At 42.1% G+C, this 22,439-nt stretch overlaps 1 protein-coding gene and 1 long non-coding RNA gene across 3 annotated transcripts in view; both read right to left on the bottom strand.

Moving 5' to 3' along the window:
• LOC143290510 (uncharacterized) overlaps positions 1–21,527 on the bottom strand; it is a 38,268-nt gene extending 16,741 nt beyond the window's left edge. For both annotated transcript variants that reach the window (XM_076600016.1, XM_076600017.1), the window contains exons 1-7: positions 21,371–21,527; positions 15,101–15,282; positions 14,293–14,446; positions 10,838–11,016; positions 9,046–9,121; positions 3,536–3,704; positions 1,635–1,762 (exon numbers count right to left, since the gene is read on the bottom strand). In XM_076600016.1, the coding sequence (XP_076456131.1) occupies positions 1,635–1,762; positions 3,536–3,704; positions 9,046–9,121; positions 10,838–11,016; positions 14,293–14,446; positions 15,101–15,282; positions 21,371–21,437 (955 nt within the window). In that variant the 5' untranslated portion in view covers positions 21,438–21,527. The remainder of the gene's footprint in view (positions 1–1,634; positions 1,763–3,535; positions 3,705–9,045; positions 9,122–10,837; positions 11,017–14,292; positions 14,447–15,100; positions 15,283–21,370) is intronic.
• On the bottom strand, positions 4,038–7,487 carry LOC143290511 (uncharacterized). The gene is made up of 2 exons (XR_013056400.1): positions 7,224–7,487; positions 4,038–4,600 (listed from the first exon to the last, which is right to left on the bottom strand). It is a non-coding gene; the product is annotated as an uncharacterized LOC143290511 (long non-coding RNA).
• Positions 21,528–22,439: the final 912 nt, after the last annotated feature.

The raw sequence follows: 22,439 nt of genomic DNA, 5'->3' as shown, positions 1-22,439 counted from the left end.
AATCCTTGTCAGTGTAAAGATTTCAACTAATGCTAAGCCTACGTCATTTTGTTTTTCTCGTCACACAGTGTTACAGTCCACAGTTCTGTATGTGAATGCTGCTGGAAACTAAAACCACACCATTATAGTGTTAGGATGAGAATAGATCAGGCATTTAGAAATGACAAAACTGATTTTCATTGTCTACACTTAACGACAATCACTCCACCACTAGTGTCAGTCAACAGCCTGGCCACATTTGAAATCTGTTTCGGACGACAATATCTCACTAAATGTTTCTTTTGTCGGATCAGTAAAATGCAAGTATTATATACTGGCAGAATTGTCACAATTCCATCTTTAAATCCATTCCATTTTGTGTTTGCCTACATTAAACTGATTTAACGCAGTTTGTAATTTTCAGTGACAAGCTTGCTTAACTGACCCTTTTCAGGTGACTTAAAATAAGATTATAAATTCATCTTAAATAATCAACAGCTTCAATCACTTTAATTAAACGGTTTAAATGTATTAGATATGTCATTTGCTGTCAGTGTTTGGTCTTCACACATACGCAGTATTTATGTTATGTTGTTGCCTACTCCAAACCAACTGATGGTCTTTCCATTGCAATATATGAATGATGTGCTTACCATCCACTTGCATTCCTGACATATTGTTGTTTGTGTCTTCCAGGTACTGTCTTCTTTGTTCTTCTTTATTCTTCTTCTCTCCTTCTTTACTTAATATTGTAATAAAAAAATAAAATAAAATTAAAAAAAACTATTTTGACTGGCTATCTATATGTCCCTGGGCCGGTGCATGCATCTTTTAATCAGTTTTAATCCGTCAAACAAAGCTTCGTTTTCATGCTTCCGGAATCAGTAAACAGTTCAGTTTAGAATGCCAACTGTCCCAAGCATGAACGAACGAAATCAGAATAGTGTGATGGTATGAGAATACGTGAACCTGGTCCACAGGGAAAGTAATCATGGTACGAGTTATCTCGTACCTGGAGTAAAATGAGTTTTAAAGTTTAATGGCTACCGTAGTTTTTGTTTTTGTGTGCTCCCCCTGTCCTGAATTTGCTTCCGAACAGTCTTCGACACCAACCAACAGCCCCTCTGTTCAAATGCCATGTAAAAACTCATCTTTTCTGTCAGGCGTTTTGTGAGGGTTTTTTTCTCCACCGTTGATCTTAGCTGTCTTTTGCCTGCAGGTGTGTGTGTGTGTGTTGGGGGGAGGGTGGGAGGGGCGAGGGGGGCAGGGCGGGGTTGAGTGTGGTCAGTCATTTTCGGGCCCAGCTGCATGTGAACGGCGAATGCCAGCGCAATGAGTCTCGAGTCTACATATAGAAATGTGCTTTACAAATGCGATTCATTTATTCCTTCATTCATTTATTCTTCTTCTTCTGCTTCTCATCATTGTTGAATATTTATTTGTCTTTTTTCTTTTCTTTTTTTTGCATTAGCAAATTTATATATGCATGTATATGCTTGCATGGTCACACAGAGTTGCATTTTGTTCATGAAATCCTTTCACATGTTGCTCAAGCCTAACTATGAATTAAATTCCTCTCCCCCTCTGCCTCCCTCCCCCCTCCCACCTCCTCCCCTCTCTCTCTCTCTCTCTCACCAAACTGTCCCACCACATACTTGGAACATCCAGAGCCAAGGCGTTGGGCAAGTGGAGTCCAGTATTGACCAGGGTCCTTCTGTCACTGCCGTCATAGCTGGCTCTCTCTATCTTGGGAGCCGCTCCCCAGTCCGTCCAGAACATCACTCTGTAAACACACACACACACACACACACACACACACTGATTTCTTTCTCTCTGCTTCATAGTTCCTATTCCTTATGTTATGCGCATGGGGTTGTGTGTGTGTGTGTGTGTGTGTGTGTGTGTGTGTGCGTGTGTGTGCGTGTGTGACAGAGACATAGACAGAGACGGAATGGAGAGGGACGGAGCGAGTTTCAGATTCAGGTGGTTTCATGTGCTTCCGCCAAAGGCATATATACACATCAGAGAAGGGGGTTGGGGATGGGGGAAGAGGGAGTGGGTAATCCAACTGTGGGGGAGGGAGAGAGAGACAGACAGACAGACAGACAGACAGACAGAGGGGGGTGGGGGAAAGAAATGGAAATGAAACATTTTTTTTTTTTTTAAGAGGGTAGTGGATCAAGCATGCCTGCTTTTTTCTTTTTTTTCTCTCTCTTTCTTTTGTATACATTCAGCCCTCAAAGGAAAAAAAGAAAGAAAGAAAAAAATGATCATATTTGTTTAAATGGGAACGAACGGACATTTGTCAATATGTTTTTCTTGTGGTTTTAGCACACCAACAGAATTGAAATGGGGCTATGATTAGATGGATCAGCATCCTTTCCTGATTTGCATAAAGGTATGTTTTCTGCTTCTTTATGAGCACAACAGAAAAAGTTGTTTTTTTAATTATTTTTTTTATTTTTTATAAATATTCTTTTACCAAAACAGATTGTAAATTGAGAGTGAGAGTTTTAATGATTACTGCTGCTGACAGTGCTTAAAATTCTTCCATGGGCTGCTGTCTTGTTTCAGTTGTCGAAGAGGTGTGAAAACGCAGTGAAAAGTAATAGCACTAATGTCTTACTGAATGTTTTTTTTTCTCTCCTGGCAGACATTATGTAACTCCTGATCACTATTCACTGACATATCCTTTTGAGAATTTGGTTTGCCATAGTAGAAAAATGGAAGGTCAGCGTATCAGCAGAAATATCAAGAGTTGCATTTGAAACAGAATTAATATTTTTATTTTTCAGTCTATTAATAGCTTTCCATATGTATTTGTTGTCTTTGTTTTTAGTGATTAGATCAAGAAAATATTTCTTTTCTCTTCTCGTATGAGAGACGTTGCTTTGTTTCTTTGTTTTTCATCTTCTCAAAAGCCATTTTTAACAAACGATATTTTTGATGCATTTAATTTTGTATTTCTTCTGTCAGTAGAGAGAGACAGAGAGAGAGACAGACAGACAGACAGAGAGAGAGAGAGAAAGAGAGAGAAAGAGAGAGAGAGAGAGAGAGAGAGAGAGAGAGAGAGAGAGAGAGAGAGAGAAACAAAACTTTAATCTCCAGGCCTCCAGCCCTTAGAAAGAGGTCAAAATGTACACAATGTGATGATCACGTAGCGACAACACTATAAAATGTGCATTACCTTGAGCACGTCACAGAAAAAGCACTTCTTGTGAATCTGTCAGTCACTCTAAATTGTTCCATTACTTTCAACGAATTTCTGTCATATTTTTAATGTATTGAAGAATTTACGAATGTAGCAGAGCGATTCTTCAGCAAATAAGCTTAAACTTCTTAGAAGAAAGTCCCACCACTTCCCAGTTATTTCATTACTGATAAGAAAACTTGGAGGCATACAATACACACTTCATTTTGTACATGGTAAAGGAAACCCGGTCTGTTTTGATACAGTATATGTGTGCAGTACTAACCAGCAAATATGAAAATAAACAACAGCAGTAACATCAACAATGACAAGATGAAAAACAACACCACCAACAACAACACTCACCCATCTGCAGTGTTGAGCACAATGGCTCGGGGCTGGTCCAGGCTTGTGTTGATGATGGTCTTGTGAGCAAACGTGGACATGGTCAGCATGGCGATCAAATCCCTCCCTGTGTCTGTGTAGAAGATCAGTCTGGACAGGGGATCCACTGCCAGCCCATCCACAACTGAATCTGAAAATTTTAGTCGGATAGAAATTGTTCACATAAACACTTCTTTTGATAAGGCATTCATCAGAAGCGTCGAATCCATTCTATTTGTATCTGTATTTCTCTTTTCTTGTCACAACAGATTTCTCTGTGTGAAATTCGGGCTGCTCTCCCTAGCTCCTTCACTACTAGTACATTCTGTTTTCACCTATGCTGAGAAAATTTTCAGAAAAACAAGAAAAACACACCAATGATTTTAATTTGTTTATATTTCATAAAGTACTGAAGATAAGTGCATAAAAGTATATATCAAATGAAAGGAAAATGAACCAAGATGTTGTTTTTAATACTCACATGTGCAAAAAATGAGTCAATCTGAAACAGTCTTCAAGACACAGTGCTGGTTTACTGGGGCAGTCTGGGCAGTAGAACCTCACATCCTTTCTTTGCCTTTCTTCCAGCAGACACTGCACCTCCTTTCTAGCCGGGCCTTCTGTGGGGTAGGTGGGATGATATCAATGAAGTGTCGTACACAGACGAACAGCGTGGTCATCTTTACCAGTGTTTGGGTCTTGGTCACCAAACATCATGGCACTAATTACATCCTTCTGGAAGTCCAGGAATGAACTGCTGTTGCCTGCTTTTTTGTAGAGGATGTGTGCATTCAGCATGGCAATTTGTAGAAAATGCACACACAACTATTTGTACCACTTCAGGGTTTTCCTTGTGGCATTACAGGGCTGCAACTGTTGGTCATGATGGTCCATGGCACCCATGTTTTTGTTGTAATCCAGAATTGCTGGAGGCTTGTTTACTGCCCTTTGGTCTTGCTGCTGCTGGTCTTCAGTTGCAGGTTTGTGGCAAGTTGTCAACTCCAGATGGTACAGGATGAACATAATGATCATCATCATACTGCATACCTGAAACACATTGCATAAAAGACTAAGTTTCTTGGTTTTTATTTTTTTATTCTTATTACTTTTTTTTTTTTACATATAAAAAGGTTATGAAATGGTACCATTTTATTGACTCGCTCGTGTAAACAAAGTGAGTCTATGTTTCAACCCGGTGTTAGGTTGTCTGTGTGTGTGTGTGTGTGTGTGTGTGTGTGTGTGTGTGTCCGTGGTAAACTTTAACATTGACATTTTCTCTGCAAATACTTTGTCAGTTGACACCAAATTTGGCATAAAAATAGGAAAAATTCAGTTCTTTCCAGTCATCTTGTTTAAAACAATATTGCACCTCTGGGATGGGCACGCAAAAAAAAAATAAATAAAAAAGAAGCCAAATTATATGCAAACTGCATTTACTGTTATATTTATAATTTTTGTATTATCTAAACTTGGCACTTTGATCTGATATTCTGACACAACAACAAGAGCAGTCATTATTATCATTTTTTTTGTTCAAACAGGAACTTCTTTTGCTAAGCATGGAAGTTTTATTTATTTTGCAAACGTTTTGGTGCAGATAGTAAAAAAGAGAAATTAATCTGTAATGAATGCTAGGGGACTTAATTTGCTTTAAACTGATCTTTCTCATCTTAAACATTACATTTTGAAATTTTACTCAATACATAAAAAGCTTGTGTGGTTTAGTCTCAGTGTGCAGGACTTTCACTATGTTCATTCGCCCAAGTGGTCTTTTTCGGAAAATACTAAAATCAATACTACAAGTGGACTTTACAGATCTACTGGCTGAGCCCTGAAGGTCATGGGCAAAAATCAATTGCATACACATATTTATACACATTCAAAGTGCGTGCTCATATTCTTCACGAACGCGAACGACACCATTTTGTTTCAAGTTGTTGACCTGCCTGTTCAGTCCTATATTCAATGGACAATACACGATAACATGTGATGGAAAGTTGGAGAAGGAGACTGTTAAATATTTATTCAGAGAAAGATTTGTGAACGCCTCATCACTTACTGGATTATGCCCCAAACTGCCATAAAAATATCCTCAGAATCAGTCGGAATTCATAGTTAAAAATTGTAAACCATGCGAGTTAATACCCTTGAATTGATCACGATGAAACGAAAAAATTTCCAGTCTTGACTTTTCTCAAAATTAAGTCCTTTTCACTTCTTACGACGTTTAGAAGTACTTGTACTTGGCTCTACATGTTATTAGTTTAACAATTTTTAAAAATTTTCATATCAACTTTAAAACTATAAAACTAGAATGAACATAAAAGAGAAATTGAATCGACCGTGTCGTACTACATTCCCGGTGGGTGTTACTAAACTTGTACATCTATCTAGATCTAGAGAAAGGCTAAATGTTGCAATGTGATTGTGGTGACAGCCATGTCTCCTTTACTGCGGACTTAAAAAGAATTTTTTATTGCCCTTGAAGATTTTTTGAATGCCCAAAATACACCAGAATAATATGATTTAAATAGCGTTCTCACTGCGAATACCGCAATTGATTTATCGCCCTTTAAAAAAGTATGTTCAAATGTTAAATTTTAGAACGTCAGTTAAGGAGCCACGATAGTGTAATGGATAAGGCAGTTTCTTCTCATCCGAACACGCGGGGTTCAAATCTTGTTACGACTTTTTTTTTTTTTTTTTTTTTTTTTTAACCCGAAGCTTTATAATAACAAATACAGAACACATTTTAACGATTAGATTTTTTTTTTTTTTTTTTTTTTAAAGTGTATCACAGGTGAGTCTTGAAGGCCTTGGCTCTCTTGTTTCTGATTGTTTTCAGAAGCTGAAATAGAAATACACACATACTTCCCCCCCCTCCCCCCTCCAAAACCCCAACACACACACACACTGAAACTGGTTCATGGTATGCCACACCCCCTTCATTCTCTCTTTCTCATACAAAACAAAATGACAAAACACACACACACACACACACACACACACACACACACACACACACACACACTTCTAAAAGTGCTGCATTTACAAATTTAGGCATACAATTCTGTATATCATTCTCTGATTTCAGTTTTGTAAACATCTCCCACCCACCCTCTCTCTCTCTCTCTCTCTCTCTCTCTCTCTCTCTCTCACACACACACACACCACCACCACCACCGCCACCACCTACAACAACAACAAAGTTCTTGCAGAAGTGTACTTGCGTACACTGCCCAACAGCAATAAACAAACGATGAAAATAAATAAATAAATAAAAGAAAATGGAAGAAGTGAAGACGGTGATTCGATGGGGACATAAAAAGGCTGAGAGGTCTAGGCAGGTGACTGCCAGTCCCTATACTACTACTACAACTACTGTAACAACAACAAACCAATACACACTCGGAATTACTTCACAGAAAGCTCTAGCCGAGCGACACCCGCTGTCATAAACAATGAGCCTGTCAGCGAGCCACGCCTCCTCGCACAGCGTTGGTCACATACAGTACACAAGTGACTGATTGACTCTCTCACACACACTTATCAGTGACTGACGAAGCTACTTACCACAGCTAACACATTCAAAACACACACAATGCGGTTATATTCATTGTTACAACAAACAGTAAGCAAATAATAAACTGACAACCTCATAAACACCCACCTGCATCTTGAATCAGCTGAACTTGTCTGTGTTCATTTTCGTCACGCACCCCCCCCCCCTCCCCCACGCCCCCTACCCCCATGTCAAAATCGACGTCTTCAGTCGGCAGCAACTTCACGTAGTTTTATCTCATTCAGTCCATAATCTTCACCTCTACTACTTGCATCGTGAACTTGAAGATTTCTTCCAATACTTGTGCAAGTGTTGGGGTTTGTCTGCGTTCAGCCATGGTCAGTTTTGCAAACACAGCTTGAACTTCGAACAAAATTGCAAAACTTTCGCCACAACCATAACAATGAGGTGAATATTTTTAACTTATGGAACTCAGGAGATAAAGAGATCTCAGGGGAGCTAATTTGATGGTTAACAGACTGTATTTTCTGTTTTGCGCGACTCGAAACACAGAACGTTGTAACACATGATGACGTACGGCGTACGTCAATACAGCATTGGTGAGCGACATTTCACGAAGAGTTCCAGGGAGAGCGCGTCGCTGCACTGAGAGTGCCACCCAGTTTTTGTATTTTTTTCCTGCGTGCAGTTTTGTTTATTTTTCCTATGGAAGTGGATTTTTCAACAGAATTTTGCAATGGACAACCCTTTTGTTGCCGTGGGTTCTTTTACGTGCGCTAAGTGCATGCTGCACACGGGACCTCGGTTTATCGTCTCATCCGAATGACACGCGTCCAGACCACCACTCAAGGTCTAGTGAAGGGGGAGAAAATACCGGCGACTGAGCCGTGTTTCGAACCAGCGTGCTCAGCCCGGAGTCGCTTCCTATGCGGACGCGTTACCTCTAGTAGGCCATCACTGACTCCACATAAACTATTTGATATTCTCAGAAGTAATTCATTTCGACATCTAATGAAATCCATTGGAAAGCGGTATATTGTGTATCTTTCAATGAAGATCAGTACAGATCCATACCGAATAGACTGAACTAATCAGCGGAGAGGAGATAAGGATACGTAACGAAAAAGTATACCCGAGAAGCAAGAGGTAATGCATTCTCGTTCAACTATGCTTCATTTTGAATCATATTTCTCTGATTCCCCCCTGCATTTGTTAAGAGGTACTTTAACGAAATATTTTCTTATATACATGTCATGTGGCAGGCTCAGTATCAGAATCAAAATGAACGTTCGCCTACCACCACAAGCAAATTATTCAATAATATTTTTTACCGTATGGTGTAGTCTTAAAAATAAAATATACCCAACTACATGCTGTGTCCAAGGCTGAAACATAGTCCCAATTCCCGGCCATAAGTATGTATAGCACAACTTCGACTAGAAGTGCACCGGGCTACCTATACTTTTGTTGAATTTCTTCGAAAACCACACATAGGAATGGTACATCAATATATTCGAAGCACGTCTTCTCCAAATGGGTCGAGTTCAATATCCTGACGACTGGATCATACAGCATCACAATGACCATAAGCACACCACATCCCAAAGACCGCTGTGGCTTCAGCTGAAACTGAACCTTCAGTTAAACCCTTTAAAATTTCCCGAAGACCCAGATATCGATCTGGATTATCACAAAAATCTGATCATCGTTCCTTTGTCCACAGCCGAAACTTGCACAAAATTCAGGAAAATCCGCCTTTAGCATTTTTCGCAATCTTGCTGACAGACAAATAAACACCAGAGTGAAAAACTCCCAGGCAGAGGTTACACAAGTACAGATGCATCCGGGCGCTGTTGATTACAAAACCACACGTATGACGATAGTGTAAAAGCAGCGACTAACATTTTCTTCTGATACAAAAAGTAAGTCAGATCACAAGAACGAGATGTCCATCCGAATTGGTACTGACCACTGCTAGTGCTGATGACTGTGTGTACGCCACTGCCGTTGAGAGCGGCCCCACGGATGCCTTTGATCAGACCCACCTGGTCAGACACAGTTGGTTTTTATGTCACGTAGTGCTTTTCCAGCCATCACAACAAAGTAAAGAACAGTACAATACAGCATAACATAGCGCAACATAGCAATATAACACAGCACAACACAGCACAGTAGAAGTACAATACAGTGCAATACATACAGCACAGTACAGAACAGCACTGCTTAAAACAGAACAATACAGTCCAATACAATGCAACATACAGTGCAGTAAAAATGGATACAATGCGGTCATGGTTACATATCTGTACAAAATACAACACCTGGCCTTTATATCCACATCACTGTCGTCATTCGTGCCTTTTGACTTTCAGTTGGTTGTCACGTGAAGTTTGACACTCACATCAAACACATTGGTCTCAATCATAACAGCAAACAGGAACTTCAACTGCCAGCAGCTGACTTCACGGGTTCTTACACTCACATCACGCAGCCGCATTATTATTCTTCATTAGAACGAAAATTAATGTGTGGTTGCATTCTAGCGGTGTAAATGACTTTCAGACTTTTCCTGTGTCGGGCCTGTTTTATAACTTTGTACAACGATATACAGCTGTACAGTTTTTGCAGCGCGAAACGAGGGTCCCTTCTTTTCCTCTTTCAGCTGCGGCTCACCTCGGATATAAAGGCCAGGTGTTGTATTTTGTACAGATATGTACAGTAACGAACCACATGGATCGCTACATCAACCAGACATAAATTAGCCCCAGGCAGGGTCTTTACAGCAAGAAAACACTGGCATGTATATGCACACACACACGCAGATATATATATATATATATATATATATATATCATATATGTATATACATATATATATGTATTTTTTTATTATTCTCTCTCTCTCTCTCTCTCTCTCTCTCTCTCCGGCTCTCTCTCTCACACACACACACACACGTGCGCGCGCGCGCGCACACACACACACACACAGATACCCCCCCCCCCCCACACACAGATACCCCCCCCCCCCCCACACACACACAGAGGCATATATATATATAACCTATATTACATATATGATGATAATGATAATAATAATAATGGATACGTATATAGCACACAATCCAGAAATATGTTCCATGTGCTTTACAAAAACACTTTTGTTAACATTACATCAATGTTACATACACACACCAAAATGTGACTAAACACACAACACACACACACACACACACACACACACACACACACACACACACACAGAGAGAGAGAGAGAGAGAGAGAGAGAGAGAGCATATATACATTTTAACATACATGTGTACCTAACAGCTATCCTCAACATATGCGCACAAATAGGCACGCACAAACATACATAAACACAACTGCGCGTGCGCGCGCGCGCACACACACACACAAACACACACACAATACACATTCATATACATGCATGTAGTTATGTACACATACATATGTATACACAAAGTCAAGCACAGCTAACGCAAAGGAAGTGGACCTGCCATATTTCAACTTATTGCTGAGCCGGGGAAAAGGTGGGTTTTGAAACGAGATTTAGAAGATGCAAGGGAATCAGAATGACGGAGGTTATCAGGGAGTTTGTTTCACGTCTTTGGCGATCTCTCTCTCTCTCTCTCTCTCTCTCTCTCTCTCTCTCTCTCTATATATATATATATATATATATATATATATATTTATATTTATATTCTAATTCCTGTAATCATCTTGCACAGACACGCAGCACCTCACCTCTGTCCAGTAGATGGTCTGTTCCACAGGGTCATAATCCACCGCTATGGGATGATACAAGTCATTTGTCATGGGAACAATGATGTTAGAGCGGGTCTCTACATCCATTAGGTGAATGCTGCCTCCCACACTTGATGCAACGTTGCTGGCAAGGATGAAGAAGGGGGCCTGGAGGTTGGCTGAGGGAGGAAAAAAAAAAAAAAAAAGACTTGCTTTGTGAATTTGCTGCGGGCGGTTCAGTCGTGATTTATCGATTCCTTAGTCAATGATGTTGCTGAGTTTCTTCTTCTTCTTCTTCTTCTTCCATTAATGCTCAGCAGTCATAAGTTTGACCATTACTAGCATTTTATGCGTGCTGGGTATTTTCGTGTCTCTATAACCCACCGAACGCTGACATGGGTTACAGGATCTTTAACGTGCGTATTTGATCTTCTGCGTGCACATATACACGAAGGGGGTTCAGGCACTAGCAGGTCTGTACTTATGTTGACCTGGGAGATCGGAAAAATCTCCATCCTTTACCCACCAGGCGCCGTTGCCATGATTCGAACCCGGGACCCTCAGGTTGAAAGTCCAACGTCTAAACCACTTGGCTATCGCGCCCGTTTGTTGTTGTGTTCTTGTTTCTTACGCTTGTTCTCGGGCAATATCCACAGTCTCCCCCCTCTCCCCCCCCCCCCGCCCCATTCCCCCTCAAGACGGAACAAGTAATGTTCACAAGACGTGGACGATCACTCCGTCAGTCACAAAGATGAGTGTAGGGGAAGAAATGTGGATGTTGCCCGTTCCAGTTCTTGCTCTACTTCTATCACCACCACCACTTCCACCGACACTACTAATTCATAATAATAATAATAATATTGGTATTTATATAGCGCTGAATCTTGTGCATAGACAAATCAAAGCGCTTTCGCACTAGTCATTCTCACGCACGCATAACTCTAAAACTGGAGAAACTGAAGACAAGGAAGAGGCAGTGAAGGGAGGCTATTTTGGGAAGAGGTGGGTTTTAAGGCCAGACTTGAAAGAGCTGAGTGTGGAGACTTGACGAAGCGAAAGAGGAAGTTCATTCCAATTGCAAGGTCCAGAGACAGAGAAAGAACGGCGGCCAACAGTCGAGAGTTTGAATCTGGGTATGCGTAAATAGAGTGGATCGGAAGCTGATCGTAGTGAGCGAGACGGAGTGTAGAGGTGAAGGCAGCCACAGAGATAGGAAGGGGCTGATTTGTGAATACATTTGTAGCATAGAGTGCTGATCTTGTACTTTATTCGGTGTGAGACAGGGAGCCAGTGGATATGTTGCAAAAGAGGAGTGATGTGCTCAGATCTTTTCTTTCTGAGGACGAGTCTTTTAGTGCTGCTGTTGTTACTACAGAAACTGCTGCTGCTCCTGCTGTTGCTGCTACTACTACTATTGCCAGTGCTATTGTACTAGCAGTTGTTACTTTTTTATGCAGACGTTTGCTTGTTTGAATTTCTTTCTTGTTTCCTGCGTGCAAGTGTACGTGTATGCGTGTATGTGTACGTGTGTGCGCATGTGTGTATGAGTGTGTTTGTGCGTGCGTGTGCATGTCTCTGTAAAAACGTGACAGTAACCCTTCCACAACTTTCCGAAAAGAGAAGGGAAACCTTCACCAACGCACAACTGGCTCCTTCGTCAGTGGCCAAGACGCTTGGACAGATGTAGATCACTCGGTAGTAATAGATTATATGCAGGTTTTCTTCGTATTTCTTTCACACAAAGCAGACGCACAAACGTTCGAGAATGGAAAAACCTAACAAATTCCCTCCAAACCAGCATTCCCCCTTCCTCTCCCTGTAGATAGAATAGAGTGAATGAAGGGAAAGTGAAGAAAAATCAACTGAGATTAAAAGTAACACATTCGCACACCGCTCATGCACTCCCACACTGACTCTCACTTGTGTCTTCCTCACTCATCTCTGCATGTCATTTGCCGAGGTGTTTTTTTGTTTTGTTGTGTGTGTGTGTGTGTGTGTGTGTGTTTTGTTTTTTTTAACATCCACCACCCACCCCTCACCCACCCCTCACCCCCCTCCAGACGGAATGAGCAGTGTTCACAACAAGGCGTGAACGTTCACTCCGCCAGTCACGCACAGGGGTGGAGGGGAAGAAATGTGAATTTAGCCCCCCCCCCCCCCCACCCCCTCCTTTTTTTTTTTTTTTTTTTTTTTTTTTGCGACGCTCAGCTACACATGACAAAGTTGTCGCCTTCCCAAGCAGTTTTCCAGCTTGACATTGTGTTGTCGGTCAACATTGCAATCAGAGTTTTCCCCACAGTCGCTCAGTTCACGAAGTGGTATTTTGAAACAATGTCTGTGAAATGTGTATGCTGTCCTTCCTGTCAAATTACATGACATCCGTGACGAGAGAGAGAGAGAGACAGACAGACAGACAGACAGACAGAGACAGAGAACGACAATGACAATGACAAATATTCTAATTGTGAAGGTCATCGATCCATACACACACACACACACACACACACACACACACGCACAATATAGACAGATGTTCACAGACACGTCTGCGAGGTATCCAAGAGTTTTTCTCGGTGTTTCAAGGCATGGTAGATGTACATGGTCAGCTTTCTGTTATATTCTCCACTGATAAAATATTACCTACATCAGGCTGATGATAATTTACTGTTACACTCTGATTTACCGGACACACAAACAGAAAGTGATCTTCGTTCTCCTGTATTCCAGGACAAAAGGGGCAATCGTGACTGTTTGGTATCGCTTATTTATTGCTAGAGAGAGAGACAGAGACAGAGACAGAGACAGAGTCACAGACTGATAGACAGATACAGAGACAGAGAGTCACTGAGTGACAGACATACAGAGACAGAGAGTCACAGAATGACAGACAGACAGCGGCAGAGAGTCACAGACTGATAGACAGAGACAGATCCACAGACTGATAGACAGAGACAGAGAGTCATAGACTGATAGACAGAGACAGAGAGTCACAGATTGACAGACATACAGAGACAGAGACAAAGAACAGAGACAGAGAGTCACAGACTGATAGACAGAGACAGAGTCACAGACTGATAGACAGAGACAGAGAGTCATAGACTGATAGACAGAGACAGAGAGTCACAGATTGACAGACATACAGAGACAGAGACAAAGAACAGAGACAGAGAGTCACAGACTGATAGACATACAGAGACAGAGAGTCATAGACTGATAGACAGAGAGTCATAGATTGATAGACAGACAGAGACAGCGAGTCACATATTGATAGACAGATAGAGACAGACAGAGAGTCACAGACTGATTGGCAGAGACTCACAGACAGAGAGACAGACAGAGACAGAGTCACAGACTGATAGACAGACAGAGACAGCGAGTCACAGACTGATAGACAGACAGGGACTGAGACAAGGCAGACAACTGAACAAGATAAAAGAATGATAAGGGAAGACAACCTGAAACAAATGTTGCTCTGAAGCCACCTCTGGTGTTTGATGTGTCTGAGAAAAACCGGATCCACATCTGATTTCCGAACGTCCTTTCTGGCATCGGAAGTGATGTGTTGCAGTAACGACCAAGTCGGGGGGACGTTTCATCTCCATCTCGAATCTGAACACACACACATGAATAGATGTGCCCATATGTGATAGCTATAATGATCGTTGAAGTGAAAAGAATAGCGAGCAGCAAAAGTAAAAGCAGAGAAAAGAGGAGGAGGAGGAGGAGCAGGAGGAGGAGAAGAAGAAGAAGAAGACTTACATTCCACCAACCCCCCCCCCCCCCCACGCCCCCCCTGCAGTTTGTAAGACAATACGACATTGATGATCGTGTGGATGCCCCACTTTCTTTGACAATGGAATTCCGACGACGTGAGCCTACTCAATTTTCCTTCACTGTACGCCAGGATATCAGCCGCTGGGGATGTCGACAGAGTAGAAAACAGTAATCCATAAAGGTGAGATATCCTGTGTGGTTCGTGTTTCAGTGGAAAAGACAGTGTGAACGCTGATAACTCCACAATGGGTGACAGAGGTCACAGTGATAGTCAGGATGAGGGTTGACGCGACCAGAATCGTGTTCACACGTTGTAAATCAACCATGCCAATTATTTTCAAACAAGTTGCGTGACATTTCAATTCGTTTCTGTTCCGGATATTAGTATTCCCATACCTATGATGATGATGATGATGAAGTGGAAGAATGATGACAACATGATGACATTCAATGCCGAAGAAACCATGAAAACTAGTGAAAAATATTCACCTCCACATAATCATACAAGCAGTTCCCATGAGGTTCAAGGTCGAAGTCGGTGAAGGTCAGAGTGACCTGATAACCGGCAGGTGCTGTGATGATATACACACAGTCCTGGTCGTTGGAGTAGTTTCCGGGGAAGTTTGGGGACTGGATTGTGCCCTGGAGAGCTGTTGTGTTCCAACCACATGCTGAAAACGGAAATCCATCCACCCATCCATCCATCCATTTATCCTTCTTGTATACAAGAACATTGCCAGAAATAGAAACTTCAAGTGAATGTAGTAAGACGAAAATGGTTATTTTCCATCGTAGGAAGAATTCTCGATATGTATTTAAATGATCAGATAACAGAAGCTGTTGATTCTTTAAAATAATTAGACATTGAGTTCAACGGAACAGGCACATTCTTGAAGGACAGAAAACGACCCATGATCAATCACTTAAAGCAATGTGTTCATTGTTAGAAACAACACGAAAACAACAACAACAACATCTCCTTTGGGATTTGAGTGTAACTTTTTGATACAATGGCAACACCAACCTTGTTGCATGGTTATAATTTTAGGATAATGAAAATATGACTGAAAAGCGTTTTCCAGTTTTAAATAAGTGCAACCCCTTTTGGGGTGCCGGATGTTCTTTCAATATGAATAGTCTACCTTCTGGGAAATCTGTGCTATAACTATCCTATTTCTTCGATCTGTGTGTGTGTGTGTGTGTGTGTGTGTGTGTGTGTGTGTGTGTGTGTGTGTGTGTGTGTGTGTGTGTGTGTGTGTTCCTTTTCTTTCTGTCATCTCTTCCGCTTTTATTTTCTGCCCTGTTGGTTCATTCACCGATGGGTTTTTTTTCGAGAAACCTTTGAATGCTGTGTCTTTTTCCTCATATGGTTTTTACGCCTGGGGTGTGTGAGGCGGACCTTGGCAATTTTGGGTTTTGTATGTCTGTTATGGTCCTTTTGTATGCCTGTTACCGTCCTTCTGTATGCTTGTTACGGTCCTTATCTTACCGTCCTTCTGTATGCCTGTTACCGTCCTTCTGTATGCCTGTTACCGTCCTTCTGTTACGGTCCTTCTGTGTGCTTGTTACGGTACTTCTGTATGCCTGTTACCGTCCTTCTGTTTGCCTGTTACCGTCCTTCTGTTACGGTCCTTCTGTGTGTTTGTTACGGTCCTTCTGTATGCCTGTTACCGTCCTTCTGTTTGCCTGTTACTGTCCTTCTGTTACTGTCCTTCTGTGTGCTTGCTACCGTCCTTCTGTATGCCTGTTACCGTCCTTCTGTTACCGTACTTCTGTATGTCTGTTACCGTCCTTCTGTATGCCTGTTACCGTCCTTCTGCTACGGTCCTTCTGTGTGCTTGTTACGGTCCTTCTGTGTGCCTGTTACGGTCCTTCTGCATGCTTGTTACCGTCCTTCAGTTACCGTCCTTCTGTATGCCTGTTACCGTCCTTCTGTTACGGTCCTTTTGTATGCTTGTTACCGTCCTTCTGTTACCGTCCTTTTGTATGCCTGTTATCGTCCTTCTGTATGCCTGTTACCGTCCTTCTGTGTGCTTGTTACCGTCCTTCTGTATGCCTGTTACCGTCCTTCTATGTGCTTGTTACGGTCCTTCTGTATGCTTGTTACTGTCCTTCTGTATGCCTGTTACCGTCCTTCTGTTACGGTCCTTTTGTATGCTTGTTACCGTCCTTCTGTTACCGTCCTTCTGTATGCCTGTTATCGTCCTTCTGTATGCCTGTTACCGTCCTTCTGTGTGCTTGTTACCGTCCTTCTGTATGCCTGTTACCGTCCTTCTATGTGCTTGTTACGGTCCTTCTGTATGCTTGTTACTGTCCTTCTGTATGTCTGTTACCGTCCTGGGCTTTTTGTGTGTTTTTTCGGAATCCGACCTGTTCTTCAGCAATGATGGTATCTGCTTGAGGTTGTAATCAATTCAGAATTATTTTGAGCATTGCTTTACTTGCTTGTCTGATCAAACTGATGGTGCGGTAGTTCTGGCAGTGATGGAAATTTTCTTTCTTGGGGAGGGTGATTGTAAGTGATTGGGTCCGTGGCGTGGGCCATTCGTCTGTGTGGCAGATTTTGTTGCAGATGTCGGTTAGGATGTCAATTATTGACATCCCTCCCTGTTTCAGTAAACGTTCTGCAGAGATGTTGTCGGTGTCTGCAGCCTTGCTATCTTCACTACCGTTACATCATCCTCCCGGAATTCTGCGAGTAACGGTGGGAGGGAATATGTATACATGTTCTTTCTCACTGTGACCCCCTCTGGTAGGAAGATAGGTCTACTTAGGTTCTGATTAGGTTTATATAATAGACTTTTTTCTTTTTTTTCTTCTTTTTTTGACACCTCTGCGCACACAGGTCATTAATAGCCAGTAATGACAGCTGACCTTCCAATTTGAAGATTCTGTGATGTCACTTTCATTTGATGAATCTCGCACTGATAGTATGTTTGGGTGTCCTTTGCTGTGTCTGTTGAAGAGGTCGGGGCAGTTCTCAGACCATCTGTTTACGATGTCATGTTCCTGTGGCACACAGTTGCCATATTTGTCCTGGATGATGGAGATTTTGCTTTGTTTCTGTTTAGTGGTCACGTTTTCCACAATCTCACAGGTTTTTTGTGTCTTGGCCTTTAAGCTTTTCCTCGATGTATTCACCCTGCTGTTTTGTTTTTGTCGTTTAATTTCGGTGTCAACCAGGCCTGAGAAATGCAAATACCTACACCAGGAAGTTTGAGAAACAAAAACAAAGACCCGTGTCTTTCAAAGCTCACTCAGCTAGTGTTAGGGGTGGACAGAATTCGAACTGACCTGAATACTCCCAACCACCCTGTTAATCAACCACTTCACCAAGATGGCTGGTGTACAGAATACACCAACTTCTTGATAAATGACACAAAGCTACAAAAATACCGTTTAGGGCCACCAGACAAAGACCACGCTTAAAGATTAAAGACAAAAGATGCCATCGACTTTCACGGCAGTGAACTCCTATCCACAGCGTGTAGGGTTCGGTGAAGGAAAGCAGGACCCATTTCGCCGCGTTACTCAACCTTCCCCAGCCGAAGTGACAAGGTTGTGCCGTCCTTTTGTTCATTCTACACCTCTTCCATGACACCTTCCCCCTTCCCTCACCCACTATTTCAGTCCCACCCCCCTCACCCCTCAACCCCCCCCCACCCCCCACCCCCACCCCAACCCCCACCCGGGAACTACACGGGCCGTGATTAAAAAAAGAAAAGAAAAAAAAATGGTACAGGGAAAAAACTGAACAATTCCGTTCTACACTGATAATTCTGACAGAAGAGGCAAACTTGACTGGAAAGCTTGTGCACACAGGACAGCGCAGTCCAGCACAGTACAGTTCAGAACAGTGAACAGTACAGTAGAGCGGAGTCCATTGCACTTCAGTACAGTACAGTTCAGTGCAGTTTACAGCTCAGAACAGTACAGCACAACATATAATTAAGTAAACATTCATACACACACACACACACACACACACACACGCGCGCGCGCACACACGCACGCACGCACGCACACACACAGAGTGAGAAAATGCAAAAGAAAAAGAAGGGGAAGACAGACGGTGAAGAAGGAGAAGAACGTGGAATTAAGTTATCAACAATCTGTTCAAATGGGATGGCGAGTTCAGATTTTGGACGAACCGAAATACTATTTCAAAAGTTTGTGTCTGTGAGGATGAAAATATGATGAAAATAAGAAAAGAAAGAAGAATAGAAGTAGGAGGCAGGAGAAGAAGGTGAAGAAAAAGAAGAGGAGGAGAAGACAAGGAGGAAGAGAGGGAAGAATAGGAAGAAGAGGAGGAGAAGACCAGAAGGAGGGGGAAGGAGAAGACAAGGAGGAGAGGGAAGATGAGGAAAAGGGGAGAAGACAAGGAGAAGGAGGGGGAAGATGAGGAAGAAGAGGAGTAGAAGACCAGGAGAAGGAGGGGGATGAAGAGGAGGATAAGACAAGGAGAAGGAGAGGGAAGATGAGGAAGAAGAGGAGAAGAAGATCAGGAGAAGGAGGGGGATGAAGAGGAGGAGGACAAAGAGGAGGAGAGGGAAGATGAGGAAGGAGGAGAAAAGGAGGAGGAGAGGGAAGAAGAGGAGGAGAGATAAAAAGAGCAGGAAAAGACAATGAGGAGGAGAGGGAAGATGAGGAAGAAGAGGAGGAGAAAAGTAAGAGGAGAGGGAAGAAGAGGAAGAAGAGGAGGAGAGGTAAGAATAGAAAGAAGAGGAGGAGAAGACAAGGAGAAGGAGAGGGAAGATGAGGATAGAAGAGGAGGAGGAGAGGGAAGAAGAGGAGGAGAGATAAAAAGAGCAGGAAAAGACAATGAGGAGGAGAGGGAAGATGAGGAAGAAGAGGAGGAGAAAAGAAAGAGGAGAGGGAAGAAGAGGAGGAGAAGAGGAGGAGAAGAGGAGGAGGAGGAGAGGGAAGAAGAGGAAGAAGAGGAAGAGAAGAGGAGGAGTAGAGGGATGAAGAGGAAGAAGAGGAGGAGAACACCAGAAGGAGGAGAGTGAAGAAGAGGAGGAAGAGGCGAATAATACAGAGAAGGAGATGGAAGAAGAGGAAGAAGAGGAGGAGAAGACAAGGAAGAGGAGAGGGAGGAAGAGGAACAAGAGGAGAAGAAGACAGTGAGGTGTAGAGGGAAGAAGAGGAATAAGAGGAAGAGAAGACGAGGAGGAGATGGAAGAAGAGGAAGAGGAGGAGAAGACAAGGAGGAGGAGAGGGAAGAAGAGGAAGAAGAGGAGGAGAAAGGGAGGAGAGGGAACATAAGGAAGAAGAGGAGGAGATGACAAGGAGGAGAAGAAGAGGAAGAAGAGATAGAGAAGAAAAGGAGGAGGAGAGGGAAGAAGAGGAAGGAGAAGAGACCAGGAGGAGGAGAGGGAAGGAGAGGAAGAAGAGGAGGAGAAGACAAGGAGGAGGAGAGGGAAGAAGAGGAAGAGAAGACAAGAAGGAGAGGGAAGAAGAGGAAGAAGAGGAGAAGAGAAGGAGGAGGAGAGGGAAGAAGAGGAGGAAGAGGAGAAGGAGGAGGGAAATCAAGATTAAGGGCGCAATAACCGAGTTTTAAAGCACTGAACTTTCAATCTGAGGGTCCCGGGTTCGAATCTCCGTAACGGCGCCTGGTGGGTAAAGAGTGGAGATTTTTCCGATCTCACAGGTCAACATAATGTGCAGACCTGTTAGTGCCTAGACTCCCTTCGTGTGTGTACGTACCCAGAAGATAAGATGCGTACGTTAAAAGATCCTGTAATCCATGTCAGCGTTCGATGGGTACATACAAGTGCATGCCCATCATATGGAGTATGGCTGCCTACATGGCGGGGTAAATAAACAAAACAGTCATAGTACATAGTCATAGTACATGTCTGTCTGAGTGTGTGTGTGCGTGCCTGAAATCTGATTGAATGACACAGGAAATGAATGATATGCGCCCAATGGCAGCCGTCAGTCGGCTCTGCCCAGGCAGGAAGCCTGTTGTGTAAATGGACCCAGTTTGTAAAGCGCTCAGAACTTGGTCTCTGACTGAGGATAGGCGTTATATAAGTATCCATATCATCATCATCAGGAGAGAAGAAGAAGGATTAGCAACAACAACAGGAAAATCTGAAGTGAACGCATGCTTTCGGACACATTAGCATGTGGAAAAAAAGCACAAACCGGCTTTCGGACACATTAGCATGTGGAAAAAAAGCACAAACCGCTCAGTCTGTCATAAGACAAGCCACTGAAGAATAAAATTATCAATCCAGTATGTATTATGCTTTCAGTAGTAATGCCATAAAATCAAAATGTAAAAAACAAACGAAAAGCAAACAACAAAAACCAAAACAAACAAACAAAAAACAACAACAACAACAAAAACAAACAAAACAACAAACAACAACAACAAACAAACAAACAAAACAAAACAAAACAAAGCAAACAACAACAACAACAAAACAAAAAACAGCAACAAAAAACACAACAACAAGCACACCAACAGTCATCACACTTATACTTAATTCCATTTAAAAGTCAAGCAGTCATTCATTTCGAACTATCTTTCATCTCCAGTTAATGACAATTTGGGAATCAGTCACTCATTCCAAACTATTGTTTTCCTTCTGATAATGTTAATGACAATTTGGGGGTTGGGGGGGGGAACCCACAAAAGACCACCACCACCACCACCACCACCAACGAAAGAACCCACGAACAACCGTTCAGATTTGTGTTAACAAAACAGTCAAACAACCAAGCAAACTATCACCCATTTATCGCTGTTACCTTCGGTATGGTGACACAGCACAACACACAGCAGCACACTAATCACAACGAACTTCTCTGTCGCCATCCTGAAAACAAATATAACTTAATCACAGGAACAGATACAAACAACAACAACCAACAAAGGAACACAACTTAGATGCCGGAGTGCATTGCGCAATTGAAAGTTTGATTTTCCACAGGCGGTTTCACGAGTGTGGTATGGGAATGTTCCTGTCAATAGACAGTGTGGCAGTGACCAATGAAAGTGATCCGTGTTGAACTTCCTCGTTCGTTCAAGTGACGCAGTTTAGTGATTGTTTGCTTTTCTTTTGTTATTTTGAAAAGGCAGTTCAGATCATAACAATATCCGTGTCTGCTCGCTGATAGTTTGCACTCTGTTCCTCATGCCCATTAAATTTCGTCAGTGGCTTTGACGATGCATTTATCTCAGTATAATTCTTGAAAACAATTTATACGTGCACGAGTGTGTGTCTGTGAGCGTCTGTATCTGTGTCTATATTTCTGTATGTGTGTATGTATGTATAGTATGTATGTATAGTATATATATATATATATATATATATATATATATATATATATATATATATTATGTGTGTGTGTGTGTGTGTGTGTGTGTGTGTGTGTGTGTGTTCGCGCGCACGCGCGCGTGGATATATGTGTGTGTGGCTGCATGTGAGCATGTGTGAAACTGCGTGCATAATAGGTTGTAATTTTTGTTTAGCTGAACATATAGTAATGACAATGTTTATATGTGTATGAAGACGTCTTGCTCTTGCAATAGCAATGTGTATGATTAATGTGCCATGTGCAGGATGAATGTGCGATATGACATGTGTAGTGTTAACGTTCATGTCTTTCAACATATCTATATTCATTATTACGATGTAACAATTACCGATTAAAATGTTTTAAACGAATACGTGAAATATATTTATGTGGAAAATTTATGTTTATTGCTTCAGTTTAATCAAGTAATGTTTAATGATATTCCCATGTGTGTGTGTGTGTGTGTGTGTGTGTGTGTGTGTGTGTGTGTGTGTGTGTGTGTGTGTGTGTGTGTGTGTGT

Source organism: Babylonia areolata, chromosome 15 (genome assembly GCF_041734735.1).
Source record: "Babylonia areolata isolate BAREFJ2019XMU chromosome 15, ASM4173473v1, whole genome shotgun sequence".
Classification (NCBI taxonomy): Eukaryota; Metazoa; Mollusca; class Gastropoda; order Neogastropoda; family Buccinidae; genus Babylonia; species Babylonia areolata.
Note: the sequence above shows the minus strand (reverse complement) of the source record. Positions and strands in the feature narration are given on the sequence as shown.